Source organism: Puma concolor, chromosome A1 (genome assembly GCF_028749965.1).
Source record: "Puma concolor isolate L17-30 chromosome A1, mPumCon1.1.hap2, whole genome shotgun sequence".
Classification (NCBI taxonomy): Eukaryota; Metazoa; Chordata; class Mammalia; order Carnivora; family Felidae; genus Puma; species Puma concolor.
In genome coordinates, this window is record NC_141667.1 from 153,359,454 (window position 1) to 153,375,540 (window position 16,087).

Below are 16,087 nucleotides of genomic sequence, written 5' to 3' on the forward strand. Positions count from 1 at the left end.
TTTTTAAAATGTTTTTATTTATTTTTTTGAGAGAGAGAGAGAGAGATCAGGGAAGGGGCAGAGAGAGAGGGAGACACAGAATCTGAAGCAGGCTCCAGGCTCTGAGCTGTCAGCACAGAGCCCGACACGGGGCTCAAACTCATGAACCATGGGATCATGACCTGAGCCAAAGTCAGATGTTTAACCAACTGAGCCACACAGGCACCACTCCTTATGAGTCTTAATGGCAAATAAAAATGGGCTGCAGTCCTATGTTGGCTTCTAGGTGCCACTACCTGACTGTTTGGTATTGTATCCGCAGAAAATTATTTGTTGGTGTATGCAGATACCAAAAAAATCTACCATGTGTCTTTTTTTAGTGTTATTTTCAGATGATATAACAAATTATTTTATGGTGATACATATGAAAAGGTTTGACAAATTGGCCAAATTCTTAGAAAACCAGATAAAAGTGACACAAGAAGATTTCAACACCTCAAATAGTCCTAGAATGTTTTAAACAAATAGAGATGTAGTAAATAATCTCACACCATGTGCACTTTCTCACTGGTAGATTATGTGAAATGTTCTGGAAAGAAGTTAGTGCCTATTCCTGGAGATTTTTCTAGAAAAGAGAAGAGGAAGCTATTTCTGATTTACTTCACAGAGACAGTATAATGTTGATAACCAAACTCTGAAAAGCAAAGGATGAAAAATTCAAATTACAGGTCAGTCTGTTATGGATTTTCAAGGTCAAAATCTTAAACAAAACATTAGGAAAATAAATTAGCAAAGTATTTAACAGATAATACACCATGATGAAGGTCATAGTCTAGGAGTTCAAGGCTTTTTAAACTGGAAATATTAGCAGATCAGTATAATGCATGGCATTAACAGACTGAATGAAAAAGAATGAAGTGATTACTCCATAAATGCAGAATATAGTAGCTGATAAAATTTAACATCATAAATCCAGAAGAAGTGTATGATAAAGTTCACATCAATTCATGACATAGAATTCTTAGGCAATTATAAATAGAATGGTTCTTTTTTCAGTTTATAAATGATGCTGCAGAAAAACCAGCTAATCACACAGAGTGATCTGTGAGACAGGGAACTACCCAAGGAAGCTAACCGCTATCACTTTTATCCAATGCTATGCAGCATAGTTAGGGGGCAAATAAAGTCAACGGAAGTTTGAAAAAAAAAAAACAAAAATAGAATTTATGGATAATATGATATATCCAAAAGATAAATTATTTGACCTAGAAAGTTGATAAATATTACTGTGTAAAAAGTCAATATTGAGAAAACTCTTGTATCTGTGCCGCCAAGAGACACTTTGAAAATGAAAATTTAAGAGTTATAAGAGCATCAAGACTATCATGTTTCTAATTCCTAGTTTGATAAAGAGATGCTGGGTGGCTCTGTGAGGGTAAATTATTACATGTTATTGAGAGACAGTCAATAGATGGAAATAAATGGATAGAAAACCATGGAAGAAACAGGCATACCTGATACTAATAAACATCCGAGCAAATGGTCATTTTTGGTGGTGGTAGTGGTGGGGACTTTGAAAATTGACAAACAGATCATCAAGGCCACACACAGACAATATACCTCTTGAAGGAGAGCAAAGGGTGAGCATTTGCTGGACCAGGTATCAGAACTATTACAGATAGAGTGATTGAGAATGGTGTCTTGATGCCAGGAAAGATACACTGACCAAAGAACCAGAATAGTGATCTCAGAGACGGACCCATGCAGGAACTGATGACGCCATCCCCTCCCCCTCTGTGTGTGTGTGTTTAATGTGGAACTGTGTACGAAGTAGACACAGCATGGTTTTAAACAAATGGTGCTAGGACCATTTAACCATATGGAAAAGGATTGGACTAGTAACTCATACCACTCACAGTCAACCCCTGGTGTTCTCCTCAGAGCAGAAGTGAAACCATATACTCTCAGGTGGTAATGTAGATGTTTTTAATTGCTTCAAGCTTAGGAATGATTGCTTAGAACAGAACACAAGTGCACTAACCACAATGAAACAAATATGAAATATATGAGGACATTAACCTAAAAATGTTGAATCATCAGAAGACAGCACAGAAAAGACAAGCCACACAGATGTGGAGGATATTTACAGCACACGTAATCACCAAAGATATGCCTTCATATATATAAAAAGATCCTAAAAACAAGCATAGAAAGGACAGACAATGCTATTGAAAATTGGGCAAAAGCCTTTAGCAAAAGAGCAAACACTAATAACCAAAAACACTGGAAAAGGTAATTCACTTTGTGAATCATCAGGACCAGGTAAGAGACAGCCCTGGGAGGTAGAGCTCCACTGCCCACAGTTGCTAAGAGTTGACAACACAGAGTAGGTGACAGTGTGGAGGTTCAGGGACTGTCTTGCACTGTGGGTGACATGCTCTTTGCACATTCATGTGCAAGACTCTGTATCATCTGGGAAAGTTGAAGTGTGCACACATCATGACCCAACATCTCCTCACCCAGAAAAGCGTGTACATAGGAAAGTCTCTCAGAGTCCTCGCATGGAACAGGGATAGAATATATGGTCCCCACCTGGAATAGCCCAGGAGGAGCAGTGATGGAATGTATGGTCCCCACCTGGAACAGCCCACATGGAGCAGTGGTGGAATGTATAAATAAATTGTGTTAGTTGTTGCTGAGAATGTGGTGAGGCTTCTCCAGGCCACACAGCTGGTGCAGAGCCTGGATAAGATTCTACCACCTCCCCATTTAGTTCTTCTTTCCCGTGTGCTACATCTTGAATTACTTTTTGACTTTGTGTGTCCTTCCCTGTCCCCAGAGCCCTCAGCTGTGTTTGCCAAGGAGCAGCCAGCATGCAGTGAGGTGCAGGCCAAGGCGGGGACCAGTGCCACACTGAGCTGCGAGGTGGCCCAGGACAAGACAGAGGTGACGTGGTACAAGGACGGGAAGAAGCTGAGTGCCAGCTCCAAAGTGTGCATGGAGGCCAAGGGCTGCAGCAGGCGGCTGGTGGTGCAGCAGGCAGGGAAGGCAGATGCCGGGGAGTACAGCTGTGAGGCCGGGGGCCAGAAGGTGTCCTTCCACCTGGATGTCACAGGTCAGTAATCTTTAGGGTAGTGAATTAGCCTTGTTTGAGAGAATGGGACTGACTTTGAGCGCAGATCATCCCTAGTGTTCTCACCATCAGTGATCTTCCATCTCACATCCTCCTACCTTCCTGTTTTTCCTCCCATGGTAGGGTCAAGGGTGGCTGGGTTGGACAGGTGTGTAAGAATGAAGGGGACCTCTTGTGTCCATCTTCAGTGGTGTTTAGAACACTGATGCTTAGTTATATATTCCTAGAACCTACCCAATTTCTTTGTGTCCTGGAGCTCTGAATCTACTTAGCATTTGGGTCTGAATTAGACCAAGTGCCTCTTGTAAATTTCCTCCTATTGGATGTTCTGCCAGCTATCAGGTTTGTTCACTCAGAATCACAGGCAGGTTATCACAAGCCAGATGTTTGGATCTCACTGACCAAGGATAGAAGGATATTTCAACTACCCATCCATACTTGTAAATACCTCAGACTGACTGTGGATTATCAAAGTTTAGATGTTCTGTGAATCTCTTCCCTCCTTGCACATGTGTAGAAAAGCTCTTTCTGCGGGGCGCCTGGGTGGCGCAGTCGGTTAAGCGTCCGACTTCAGCCAGGTCACGATCTCGCGGTCCGTGAGTTCGAGCCCCGCGTCGGGCTCTGGGCTGATGGCTCAGAGCCTGGAGCCTGTTTCCGATTCTGTGTCTCCCTCTTTCTCTGCCCCTCCCCCGTTCATGCTCTGTCTCTCTCTGTCCCAAAAATAAATAAAAAACGTTGAAAAAAAAATTTAAAAAAAAGAAAAGCTCTTTCTGCACCTGTGTGCTGTAGCATCTAGATCCATTCCATGTTGCAATGTCTGTGCAAAGTATACAAAAGCAGAGATCGGTAGATATGTGCCTGTGATATGTACCTCTGATGTACAGGATATTCCTTTTAAAGCATATCTTTTGTGTTCAGTTAAAACATTCTTTGTCAGAATTCCTCTTGGAGTCTGATGTATAAATTTGGAAATAGGAATAAATAGCTTAAGCTGTATCAGCACATCTTGTTAAAGACAAGTGACTGTAATGGCAGACTGACTGGTGGACCAGTATTTATTTTGTTGCATTATGTAGTGATTAGTGTGTATTTGTGCTTTCTTGGCTGGTTCGTAGAGAAGGTTGAGAAATGTATTCATTTTATTTTGTTAAGAGGGTCTTTTGTTTTGTTTTTGTTAGGAGAGTCTTTTTTTTTTTTTTTTTTTTGAAATTGTTTATTTTTATTTCATTTATTTATTTATTTATTTAAATGTTTATTTAGTTTTTTTTTTTTTTTTTTTTTTTATTCATGTATGAAATTTATTGTCAAATTGGTTTCCATACAACACCCAGTGCTCATCCCAAAACGTGCCCTCCTCAGTACCCATCACCCATCCTCTTGTTAGGAGAGTCTTAATGTTCAGTAAAGGTCTGACATTTGACTTCTAGGTGCCACCACAAAACAGTGTGGTATTGTATTTGTATTCAGTGGTTTGTGTGTGTATATAGATACAGAGAAACATGCTAGTTATCTTTGTGAAACGTTATTTGAAGAGGACTTGAAAACTTACTTCATACTAAACATTTTAAAAGTTTTAAAATTTGATAGAAAACTACATCAAAAATGACATGAGGAGAAATAGAAAACTGAAACAGTCCTATAACTTTTAAAGAAATGGATCCAGAAATATAAAAAAAAATATTTCAAAGAAAGAGTCTATGTTCAGTGGATCTACTGATTAGTTATACCAAATATTCTGGAAATACATTATTACATTTTCATAGAGATTCTTCTAGACAACAGAAAAAGGGTGTATACTCTCCAACTCATCTTATGTAGATGTAGATAAATAATATTGATGTTGAAATCTTACAAGGAAAACATGTAGAGTTAAAATTACAGGCCAATGCTTGGGATTCTGTGTCTCCCTCTCTGTCTGCCCATCTTCTCTCTCTCTCTCTCTCTCTCTCTCTCTCTCTCTCTCTCTCTCAAATAAATAAACATTTAAAAAATTAAAGGGAGACCTGGGTGGCTCAGTCGGTTAAATGTCCGACTTCAGCTCAGGTCATGATCTTACGGTTTGTGGGTTTGAGCCCAGCATTGTGCTCTGTGCTGACAGCTCAGAGCCTGGAGCCTGCTTCAGATTCTGTGTCTCCCTCTCTCTGCCCCTCCCCTGCTCATACTCTGTCTCTCTCTCTCAAAATAAACAAACATTAAAATATTACAGGCCAGTATCTTATGAATATCAAAGCTAAAATCTTAAACAAGACATTAGTCAACCAAGTAATCCGACACATGAGGCAGGCAATACACTATGATGGAAGTCATAGTTCAAGAATGTCTGGTTGCTTTAACATTAGAAACATTAAAAAAGCAAAACAGTGCATGATATTAACAGATTGAAAGAGAAAAATGTGGTTATCTCGATAAATGCTGAATAAAAATGTTTGATAAAATTTAACATAATCTCATAATATAAAATTATTAACTGACTATAGGTAAAGGGTTTCTTCCTTAATTTGGAAAACAGTACTACAGGAAATACCAGCTAGAATCACCCTTAAAATGAAAGAGACCTGACTTTGTGATTGGAAACAAGGTAAGGAGGCTTTCTGTCCAACAATGGGCAATACAATAAGGAGGAAAATAAGACAAAGGTATAAAATATGGGGACAAACGTGGAATTTACAGATAATATCAATTTCAGAAAATCCAAAAGATTAATGATTAGACTTTAATAAGAGACTTGGAAAAATTAAAACTTAAAAAAAAAAAGCAATATACAGAACAGACCACACACACACACACACACACACACACACACACACACACATCAACTCCAGGTGGGTAGAGACCTGAGTGTAAAAGGTAAAACAATTAGCTCTTAGCAGGTAATGCAAACTATTTAGTGACATAAATGTAACAAAAGACTTAATAAATGGGTTAATCACAAAGGACAAGTTGGTATGTTTGTCTGTATTAAGAACTTTGATCAGAAGACACCATGAAGAAGGGAAAATGCAAGACACACAGATGGAGAGAATTTTAATAAGACATTTAATGACCAAACCCTTTAGCATTTAAAGTAACAAAGAGCTTGGGGTGCCTGGGTGGCTCAGTCAGTTGACAGTCTGACTTTGGCTCAGGTCATGATCTCACAGTTCTATGAGTTCGAGCCCCACATCGAGCTCTGTGCTGACAACTTGGGGCCTGGAGCCTGCTTCGGATTCTGTGTCTCCCTCTCTGCTCCTCCCCTGCTCACACTCCATCTCTTTCTCTCAAAAATAAATAAATATTAAAAAAAATTTAATTAACAAAGAGCTCCTGAAAATGAATATAAGAGAAACATACAGTGGTATTGAAAATGGGGCAAATCTTGAACAGTGACATCATAAAGAGGAAATGCTAATGGCCAAAAACATCAGAAAATGTGCATCACTTTATCAGTAATGGGACCACAGGCAGGGACAACTTCAGTCCCACCAAGTTGCCAACAGTTGACAACACAAGGGAGGCAAGAGTGGGAACTCCCTCCCTGACAGTCCTGTGGAAAGACTCTGCATCATCTGAGAAGGCTGGGGTGTGCATGTATCACAACACCACAGATCCTTTCCTAGAGGAGCTTGTGCAGAGGGATGTCTCCAGTGTCCACACCTGCAGCAGCAACATGGAACAGTGATAGAATGTATAGATAGATTGTGGTTACCCATTTCTAGGAAAGGCAGGGGGCTTCTCCAGGCCTTACAGCTGGTGCAGAACCTGGAGAAGTTTCTGACCCCCTAGCTCACCATTCGGGCTCCTCTTACCAGAGCTGCCTTCCTGACTTGCAAGGTGACTCTGTCCCCAGAGCTTGCAGCTGTGTTTGCCAAGGAGCAGCCGGCATGCAGTGAGGTTCAGGCCAAGGCAGGGGCCAGTGCCACATTGAGCTGCGAGGTGGCCCAGGACAAGACGGAGGTGATGTGGTACAAGGATGGGAAGAAGCTGAGTGCAAGCTCCAGAGTGCGTGTGGAGGCCAAGGGTTGCAGCAGGAAGCTGGTGGTGCAGCAAGCGGGGAGAGCAGATGCCGGGGAGTACAGCTGCGAGGCCAGGGGAGAGAAGGTGTCCTTCCACCTGGATGTTACAGGTCAGTACTTGGGGGTAATACTCTAGCCTTGATGGAAGGTGATGATGGGACCATCCAGGATTACACCCGGATGGACTTTTGTGTCCTTTTCCTTTAGACCTAATCTCTTCATGTCTACCATTTGTCCATATGCTGTTTTCATCTCCTTTTTTCACATCAGTTTTGGGTCAAGGGAGGCCTCATGGGAAGGGTATGCATGGAAAGGAAAGGGGCCGTTTCTGTAATCTGGAATGGCAATTTGGTGCAACAATGCTCAGTCACATTCCTAGCACCTGCCCTGCTCTTTCTGGTGTTCCTTGGTGTCTAGGATTCTAGTTCCATCTTGTGCTTGGGCTCGAGGTCAACCAGGTATCTCTCACCCTTGGATATGGCACATTTTCTCCATTATATATTTTGACAACTACCCATGCCACCCATCAGTAGCTCTGACCAGTTTTTGTCAGTGAGAGGTGTTTCAGTTCACTTGGGCCTAGATTAGGGGAGATTCTGGCCACACAATCATACTTGGAATTGAGATATCAAGAGTGAACCTTAGATTATCACACTTGAGGTGTCTGGGACACTCTTCCTTCTTTTTCACTGATAGAGAAGCTCGCTGTTACCTGTGTGTGACAAAATGTAGGTGCATGTTTTGTGACAGTGTCTGCTGTGCAAAGGGAAGGAAGAATGGGTGATTTGTAGATACTCACCTGTGACATTTAGGATTATTGTTTTCAAGCAAACCTCACTTTGCCCTTCTCTCCAGGTTGGAGATACACTCTCAGTGTCCGATTTACCCTTCTGGTTGCATTTGTAAACTTAGAAATGGGAATGAGCAGGTAACTCCTGGCACTCAGTGTGCTTTGTCACTGAGGTGTTCCCACAGTAGCAGCCTGACCAGGAAAGCAGCATTTATTTTGTAGCATTTTCCTAATGTTTTGTGTGTATCTGCATCTGCTGGACTGGTACATAAAGCGTAAAAAATCAAAATTTTTTTCCTTTGTTAAGAGAACCTTAGGGCGCTTGGATGGCTCAGTGGGTTAAGCGTCCAACTTTGGCTCAGGTCATGATCTCGCAGTTCCTGAGTTCCAGCCCATTGTCGGGCTCTGCGCTGATAGCTCGGAGCCTGAGGCTGGCCCAGATTCTGTGTCTCCCTCTCAATCTGCCCCTCCCTGTTCACACTCTGTCTCTCTCTGTCTCTGTCTCTCTCTCAAAAATAAATAAACATTAAAAAAGGAGAGAATCTTGATACCAAATAGGGGTGGGCTCCATCCTACTCTGACTCCTAGTTGCCAGAACATAACAGTTCGGAATTTTATCAGCATATAATGATCCATGGGTGGGGGTAGGCACCCCAAATCCCATTTAGGTGTCTGTGAAATCTTATTTTAAGACAATATGACAAAAATATTTTATGGTAATAAATTTGAAAAGTTGTGACAATTTGGCTAATTCCTAGTAAATTGTGAGAATGGACACAAAAAGATACAGAAATCTCAAATAGTTTTATGACTTTTAAATAAGTGGAACCAATAATACAAAATCTTTGAAGTCAAGTAGTTCTCTGGTAAACTATGTTCAATATTCTTTAAAATGGTTATTCTATGCTTGAGGAAATAATTGTTCTGGGGAATATAAAAACAAGATATATTTCATAACTCATTTTAGGTAGTGTGAGAAATAAGCCCACCAACTCAATCAAAGGAGGGGCACAGAGACTTGGAGCACAGTGAAACAAGGCTTTGAGCGATGTTCTTGCAAGAGCAGTGTCTGATGGATAGGCACACTCAGGGCAGTTACAGCAGACAATTTACCTCCTAGCACGCAAGTCCCTCCTGTGTTTCCTCATTGGCTGAGCACTGCGGGGATTACAGTCTTACCCAGACATTGCTTGTGCCAATGGAAGGCAAAAAGTAGTCTGATTGGAACAACTGTACATTCCCTAAGGTGACGCAGAGACTTTCAGCCCCTCCTCCCTTTGTTCTTTGGCACGTGTTCATTGCAAAGCCTACCAAACGGAGAGGGGAAGAAGAGCCAGGAAGTGAAGAGTCTAAGGGTTTGGGACTCCACTGTGTGTGTGGGGTACATACATATTTCCAATAAGTTGTAAATCTATTGTTAACTAGACACAATGGCTTTTATTTGGTATTCAAAAATGAATCATCTCCCTTACTTCTCACAATCCCACCTCTTCTTTTCTAAGTTGATTCCATTTTCATTTATATTTCCTTCATTTTTGAGATCTTACTCAAACATGTTTAGTAGGTGTTGGCTCTCCTCCTCATAGTAAGGTTTATTTTTCAATAATAATAGGTCATTTTGGGCATAAGCACAAACATTTGTTCATTAATAGCAATGAGTCTTTGGACTCATTGTCCAAAGAGTTTAGAATCAAAGCAACCATTCCTTTCCATTTACTAAAGCATACTTCTAACCAGTCACTAAACAAGTCACTACTCCCTGAGTTTTATGCTAGTGCATTGGCTAGAGTTGGTAGTTCCTGCAAAGCTTTGGTGATAGTGCCGTCTGCAGCAATGTTGGGGAGAAAGGTACAGCACTGGTCTCCTAACATAACACAAAAGAAAGACTCCCTCTTTCTCTGCTAGCATCATGTCTAAGGCTATCCTATTTTCCCATGCCGTTCGAGTGGTAGCATCTAACTTACTGGCTACTCCTTGGAGTGCAGCCCTAGTGAAATTGATAGACCTTTGCTGATTTTAGCAGATGTGATTAATCCAGTCCACATTCTTATCAATGGTAAACCACCAGAAAAGTGAGGACTGAAATCCAGCAGCTATCTGATTCCTGTCCTTAAGTTCATTGGAGACACCCCTGTAGGACTCCTATTGCACCAATGTACACATTGGAATAAAAATATCACTGTAAAGCCCTCTGGTTTCTGTGGTGAATGTCACTGTCTTTATCGGTTTGATGGAATGCCAAAGTGAGTGAAATGGCCATTTGGACTAATGCACAAGTTCCACTCCAATTGGACAGAAACTGGTTAAGTAGGCTCCTCTTCCCAAAGTATCACCAAACATCTGCTCGTGGGATGTTCAAGTTAGAATAGTTGTGGCTCTGTTCACCAGTGGCATTTAGGATGTGCATGTGGGTCAGCCAATATCCCACAGGTTTGTTGAATTGTTTCCCTACTCTTGAGAGACAGGAGGAGTGATTCCTTGTCCCTATGAAGGAAGAGGGGATGGCCCTTGGGTCTGACATTTGTAGTGCATGAAAGAGCAATGACAGGATCTTGCAGGTCTCATTTCCCCAAACATCCATGACTGATGGAGAGCTATCATGCAACTCATTCCTGCAGGGTCTGTATCCCATCCAGAGGGAAATGGAACAATTTGCCCCTGTGGCCTTTCTGCACCACAAACATAACAATTGCTTTTGTTAAACATCCGCAAAGAGAAGTAAACACATTACACCCACGCATTAACATCTCTGTATCCAGTCTAGATCTTAAGGGTTTGTGTCAGGTCTTTGATTTCAACTTTGCTTATCTTCTTTGGATCATTAGTGGGAGAAATTAAATACCCCCTTGGATCTGTGGTTGGTTGAGGCATACTACAGATGAGGTTATCAACTGACTTAAGGGACAGTAGTCCCTTAAGTTCTTAAATTCTTGTAACATCTACTCTTAATCCATATGTTCCAGGTGCTGCCCTTGGGTCCTGATCTGCAGTGAGGGGGCTGTTAATGGTTAGAAGCATGGGGTCACACTTTAAGTTCGGGCAATTTTTCAGTGGGATACCCTTAGATGGATGTATTTTAACTGTTAAAGTGTCCATGGGTTTGGCCGTCCATTCCTGAATCTGAGTAGTCTACGATGCCAAGTCCCAACTCCCAAACAAGGTTTGAGGTCCAGATGACTGTAAAGATCAAAGGTATCAATACAAAGATATTTATCTGCCTGTAATAGCCACCTCTGTTTTTCTAAATTCCCACATGATAGGATGAGGCAGGCATCAAATTTCAAAGTTCGAGGGGATTCAGTTCTAGTTATATTAATTAGTAAGCTAATGGGATAGGCTTGAGGCACTTCCTTTTTGGAATTTTCTCATCCTCTGGTGGTTGCCTACCCAAGCCATAGTATATTCCCCAGTTGCAAGGCCAGACTCTAACCTTTATTGTACACTCTGAACTTCCTTTCTTAAGGGTAACTTTAAGGGGTCCTTGGTTGTCTTATATACCTCCCATCGTCCCTTCACCTTACTGTCTAGAGTCCGCGTTACCGGCCCCTTGACCTGAGTGTAATGAGTCCGTCCCCTTTCAGCAGTTTCAGTGGTTACAAGGACTTCATAGGGGCCGTGCCAGCTAGGTTGGAGTATTTTCCTCTTTCCAACATTTGATTAATGCCTGATCCCCCAGTTGAAAGTGATGGGCTGTGAAGTGGCAGGGTCTGTGTGAGAGCCCTTTTACCCTAAGGGAAGATAGAACAGAGGATGTGGCCAGTACATATCTCTGAGGAACTGACCTTTAGTTTACAGGGTGGGTAAGTCCAAGTCCAATGCCCTCCCTAAATAAAGTAGCCTATCAAGAAGCTCATAGGCAGACAACCCTGCTAGGAAGTTAAGCAAACCTATTGTGGCCTTGGAAACTTGGGCTCACTTTCCCTTGAAATCAGGAATTCATCTACATATTGAAAGAGTTGAGTGTCTGGCGGGGGGGGGGGGGGGAGCATTTTTATTATAGATTCCATACTTGACTAAACAAATTGGAGGCCTCAGTAAAGCCCTGTGGCAATACTGTCCAGTGGTATTGTTGCTTTCTCCTGCTTACAGGATTCTCCCATTAAAAGCAAAGAGATCTCTGCTCTCTGGGTCTAGTGGACATGCCCAAAAGTCATCCTTCAAATCTACTACACTAAACCATTTATGCCCATAAGGAATTTTACTGAGGGGGGTATAGGGATTAGGGACTGTAGGGTGTTGGGTCCAAACTATCTGGTTTACTGCTCCCAGGTCTTGCACCAACTGGTAGGACCCATCTGGATTTCATACTGGGAGTTCCAGAGTATTGTATGGGTAAATACAGGGTTCTAGCAACCCATCCTTGATAAGACCCGTGGTCACTGGCTGGAGTCTTTTTGTTCCTTCTATTGGAATAAGAGACTGCTTCCTGCACACTGTTTCACCTGGTTGTTTTAAGCAAATCTTCACTGGGAGAATTTGAAGCCCTCCTCTGTTTCTCTCTTTGACCCATATCTCTGGATGTATCTTACTTTCTTCTTCCTCTATGAGGTAAGCTATGAGAACTTTAATTTGGCTCCTCTCTATCCCTATATCCAAACCCAGCTGTATAGTGAGGTCTCTGCCTAGGGGGTCGACTCCTGCTTCAGGAATGAACAGGAAAGACACCTCTGTTTCCTCAGTCTCAGTTCTTACAGTCATGGTTTCATATATACAAACCTGAAATTTTTCTCCTTTTATTCCTGAAACCAAAAGTTTTTGTGGTGAGAATTTTGTCCCCTGTGGCTTAAATGTTAGGGAGGAATGGGCAGCTTCGGTGTCAAACAAGAAGATTGTATCTTCTCCCTTGGGCCCCACCTTTGAATGTATCAAGGACTGCTGCTGGAGTCTAGCAAAGGGGAACCCCTGACCCCCTTTATCTTCTTCTTCCAGAGCCATAAGGGGGTCAGTTCCTCTTCCTTCTTCCATAGAGGACACTCCCTTTTAAAGTGGCCAGGCGGTCTGCATTTATAACATTTCCTTTCTTCTCCTTCTCGCATTCCTCTCGTTTTACTTTGTTCCCTATGATCCCTCATTTCCCCCCTGGGGGATCTCTATTTCCTCCTTCCCTTTCAACCATCTTCTCCACAGTAGTCACCATAATTTTTGCTTTCTGTTGTTGCTTCTTTTCATCCCTCTTTACAAATACCTTTTGTGCCTCCCTGCGCAATTCCTCTATCCACCTTCTATAACTTTCTGGCAATATCAGGCCAACTTCTGGAGACAAAATTAACCTTCAGGAAACCTTGCCCCACTGGGTACTCCGGATCAAGGCCTGAATATTTCCTCATTTGATCCTTAAGCCTCTGTAAGCAAGCAGTTGGGGTTTCCTCCTTCTCTTTCTGTATCTCAAAAGCCTTAAGGGGCACCTGGGTGGCTCAGTTGGTTAAGCATCTGACTTCAGCTCAGGTCACAATCTCATGGTTTCTGGGTTTGAGCTCTGCATTGGGCTCTGTGCTGACAGCTCAGAGCCTGGAGCCTGCTTCGGATTCTGTGTCTCCCTCTCTCTCTGACGCTCCCAGCTTGCACTCTGTCTGTCTTTCTCTCAAAAATAAATAAAACATATATATATATTTACAATTCCTTGATGATACTCTGAGATCTTAGAGCTGATCCCCTGATCCCTCTGATGATTGGTTTTCTTAATTTCTGCTTCCTCCTAACTCTGTGCCCAAGATCATCATTGTCCCAACCAGGATCTAGGTTAGGAAACTTCTGTTCCGCTGGCTGAACTCCTGGCCAGATGGGTGCTCTCTCCACCAAACAGACATTGCACCTCTTCTGATTATTCCTCTTTGCTCTCCAGTAAATAGGATATTCATGATAGACATCAGCCTAGCCCAGGAATAAATATTAGGTGCACAAAACTAATCAACCTGATCTACCAAACCTAGTGGATCTTCCAACAGTGGTTTCATTTCCTTCTTGAAATTCCTCACCTCAGTACTGGTGGTGGTGGGCATTGACAAAACCAATCTCTCCTTGTCCCCTTTATTTTTTTTAAACATTTTTTTTTCAACGTTTATTTTTGGGACAGAGAGAGACAGAGCATGAACGGGGGAGGGGCAGAGAGAGAGGGAGACACAGAATCGGAAACAGGCTCCAGGCTCCGAGCCATCAGCCCAGAGCCCGACGCGGGGCTCGAACTCACGGACCGCGAGATCGTGACCTGGCTGAAGTCGGACGCTTAACCGACTGTGCCACCCAGGCGCCCCTCCTTGTCCCCTTTAAAAGGACCTTCCTTAATGGAAATAACTTAGGGCTCCAGCAATCTATCCTTGATAAGATCTGCGATCACTGGCTGGAGACTTTTTTTTTTTTTCCTTCTATTGGAATAGGAAACTGCTTCCTGCAAACTATTTCACCCAGTTGTTTTAAGGAAATCTTTTTTGGGGGAATGAAGAGCTCCCAGAGGGAAGAAGGAAGTTCTCTATGTGCTTTTTACATTTTTTCAGTTCCCTCCTGAGGTTTGTATACAAACCAGTAAGGCATAAGGTTCCTCCTGTCCACCCAAATTCTCTGTTTTGTTCCCTCCTACCCCCTCCTGTGGGTTGACCTGGGGATTATAAAGAGGAGGAGTACAAGAGAGGGCGTCCCAAGGCTTCTCCTTTAGAGATTCCTAGTACTTTCCTTTTTTGTGTTAAGAGGAAACATAGAAGAGTTCTTGGTAGACAGCAGAGAGCATATTCCTTCACCTACAGTGTACTGGAACTTTGTCATTCACATAAAGGACTAGAGCCTGGCAGACCCAGTCTTTCTCTGAGACAAACTGAGGCCAAAAAACAGAGGGCCCTTTAACTGGGTCTCTTGTCCAAACAAAGGAGCAGAATTTGATCATTTTATGTTTGTCCTTGTTCCCTGTATAAGGAGCATCCTCCCAGTACTGTAACATTCGCCCCAGTGGACTATCTGGGGGAAGCTGAAGAGACCCCACCTATTTCTGGGTCTCTTTCCTTACCCCTAGGCCTAGAATTTTTGTTCCCCATCCTTGAAAAGGCTGGTTCCTGCTCCTGAGCTTCCCTGGGGTGCTCAATCCCCCCATTAATGGAGGTTTCCTGCACTCTCCAGAACCCACTTTGTCTCCAGCCATTTCCCTCATAGGAGAATGAGACTGCAGATCTAGACTCTGCATTGTCTTCATATCTAGGGTATGTCTCAGTCATACACACTCAGCTTCTAAGGATTTCCTGTCCCAAGGCAGTAGTTGTAGTCAAATTTTCCTACCTTGGTCTGGGTGATGAGGTTTTGGGATGATGGTAAGGGTTCATGGGGTCTGGAGCTGAAGACCAAGAAAGAATTCTTGAATACGTCTTTGGTGCAAAAAGTTGATTTTATTAAAGTATGGGGACAGGACCCACGGGCAGGAAGAACTGCACCGGGGTCATGACGGGGTAACTCATTCTATACCCTCAGGCTGGGAAGGGGTCAGGGATAGAGTAAGTCTCTAAGGAATTTTGGAGGCAAGGTTTCCAGGACCTTGAAAGGCTAGCTGTTGTTAGGAAAATGCCATTTATTACCATTTAGTAAAACCTCAGCATGAGACCCTTCAGATGTACATTGGGGGCCATAAGCTTGGAGCATGATTGCCAGCATGTATCTTGGGGCATTTGAGATAAAGGAAATAGACTTACAGGATCCTTGAGGTTGGGGATAATGTTCAGCCAAGATTCTCTTTTGCCCCCAACAAAGTGTCATCATTGAGGCAGCTGAGCTCCTAGAGGAAGGTCACTTTGCCTGTGTCAAGGACTTGTCAACGGGCTGTAGGCAGGAAGGGAATTTCATTTTTCATTTGCTGTAGTTTCCCCACATCATGGGGGCCAGCACTTAAACCCCTTTCCTTTGTTCTTGGGCAGCCAAGAGTGTCCGAGCAATATCACACATTCCACCTGGGGGTGGGTGGGTGCTAGCTTATACTTTGCCGTTAGCCTGCTTTATGCTCCCTCATCACATGCACAGAGTTATGGGTCACCGCGGTGCTGTATTTTACCCTTTCCCCAGCATCACTTCTTTCTCCAAAGATAAAAAGTCTTCAGCTCCACAGATACCACAGAGGCCAGGAGCCCTCCCATGGAAAGGCCACCCTAACTGGGATGAGCCAGTTAAGTCCTCACCTACAGGAGGACTTGGACCCTGCAGGTTGAGGTGAATCCTGGGACC

At 42.9% G+C, this 16,087-nt stretch overlaps 1 protein-coding gene across 41 annotated transcripts in view; it reads left to right on the forward strand.

The window, feature by feature from the left end:
- The window catches only part of OBSCN (obscurin, cytoskeletal calmodulin and titin-interacting RhoGEF), a 166,718-nt gene that overhangs the window by 34,470 nt on the left and 116,161 nt on the right, over window positions 1-16,087 (forward strand). For 38 of the 41 annotated variants that reach the window (XM_086707175.1, XM_086707103.1, XM_086707095.1 and 35 more), the window contains 2 exons: window positions 2,819-3,094; window positions 6,939-7,214. In XM_086707175.1, coding sequence (XP_086563301.1) covers window positions 2,819-3,094; window positions 6,939-7,214 — 552 coding nt within the window. The remainder of the gene's footprint in view (window positions 1-2,818; window positions 3,095-6,938; window positions 7,215-16,087) is intronic. The other 3 variants (XM_086707185.1, XM_086707264.1, XM_086707297.1) reach the window with 1 other exon arrangement.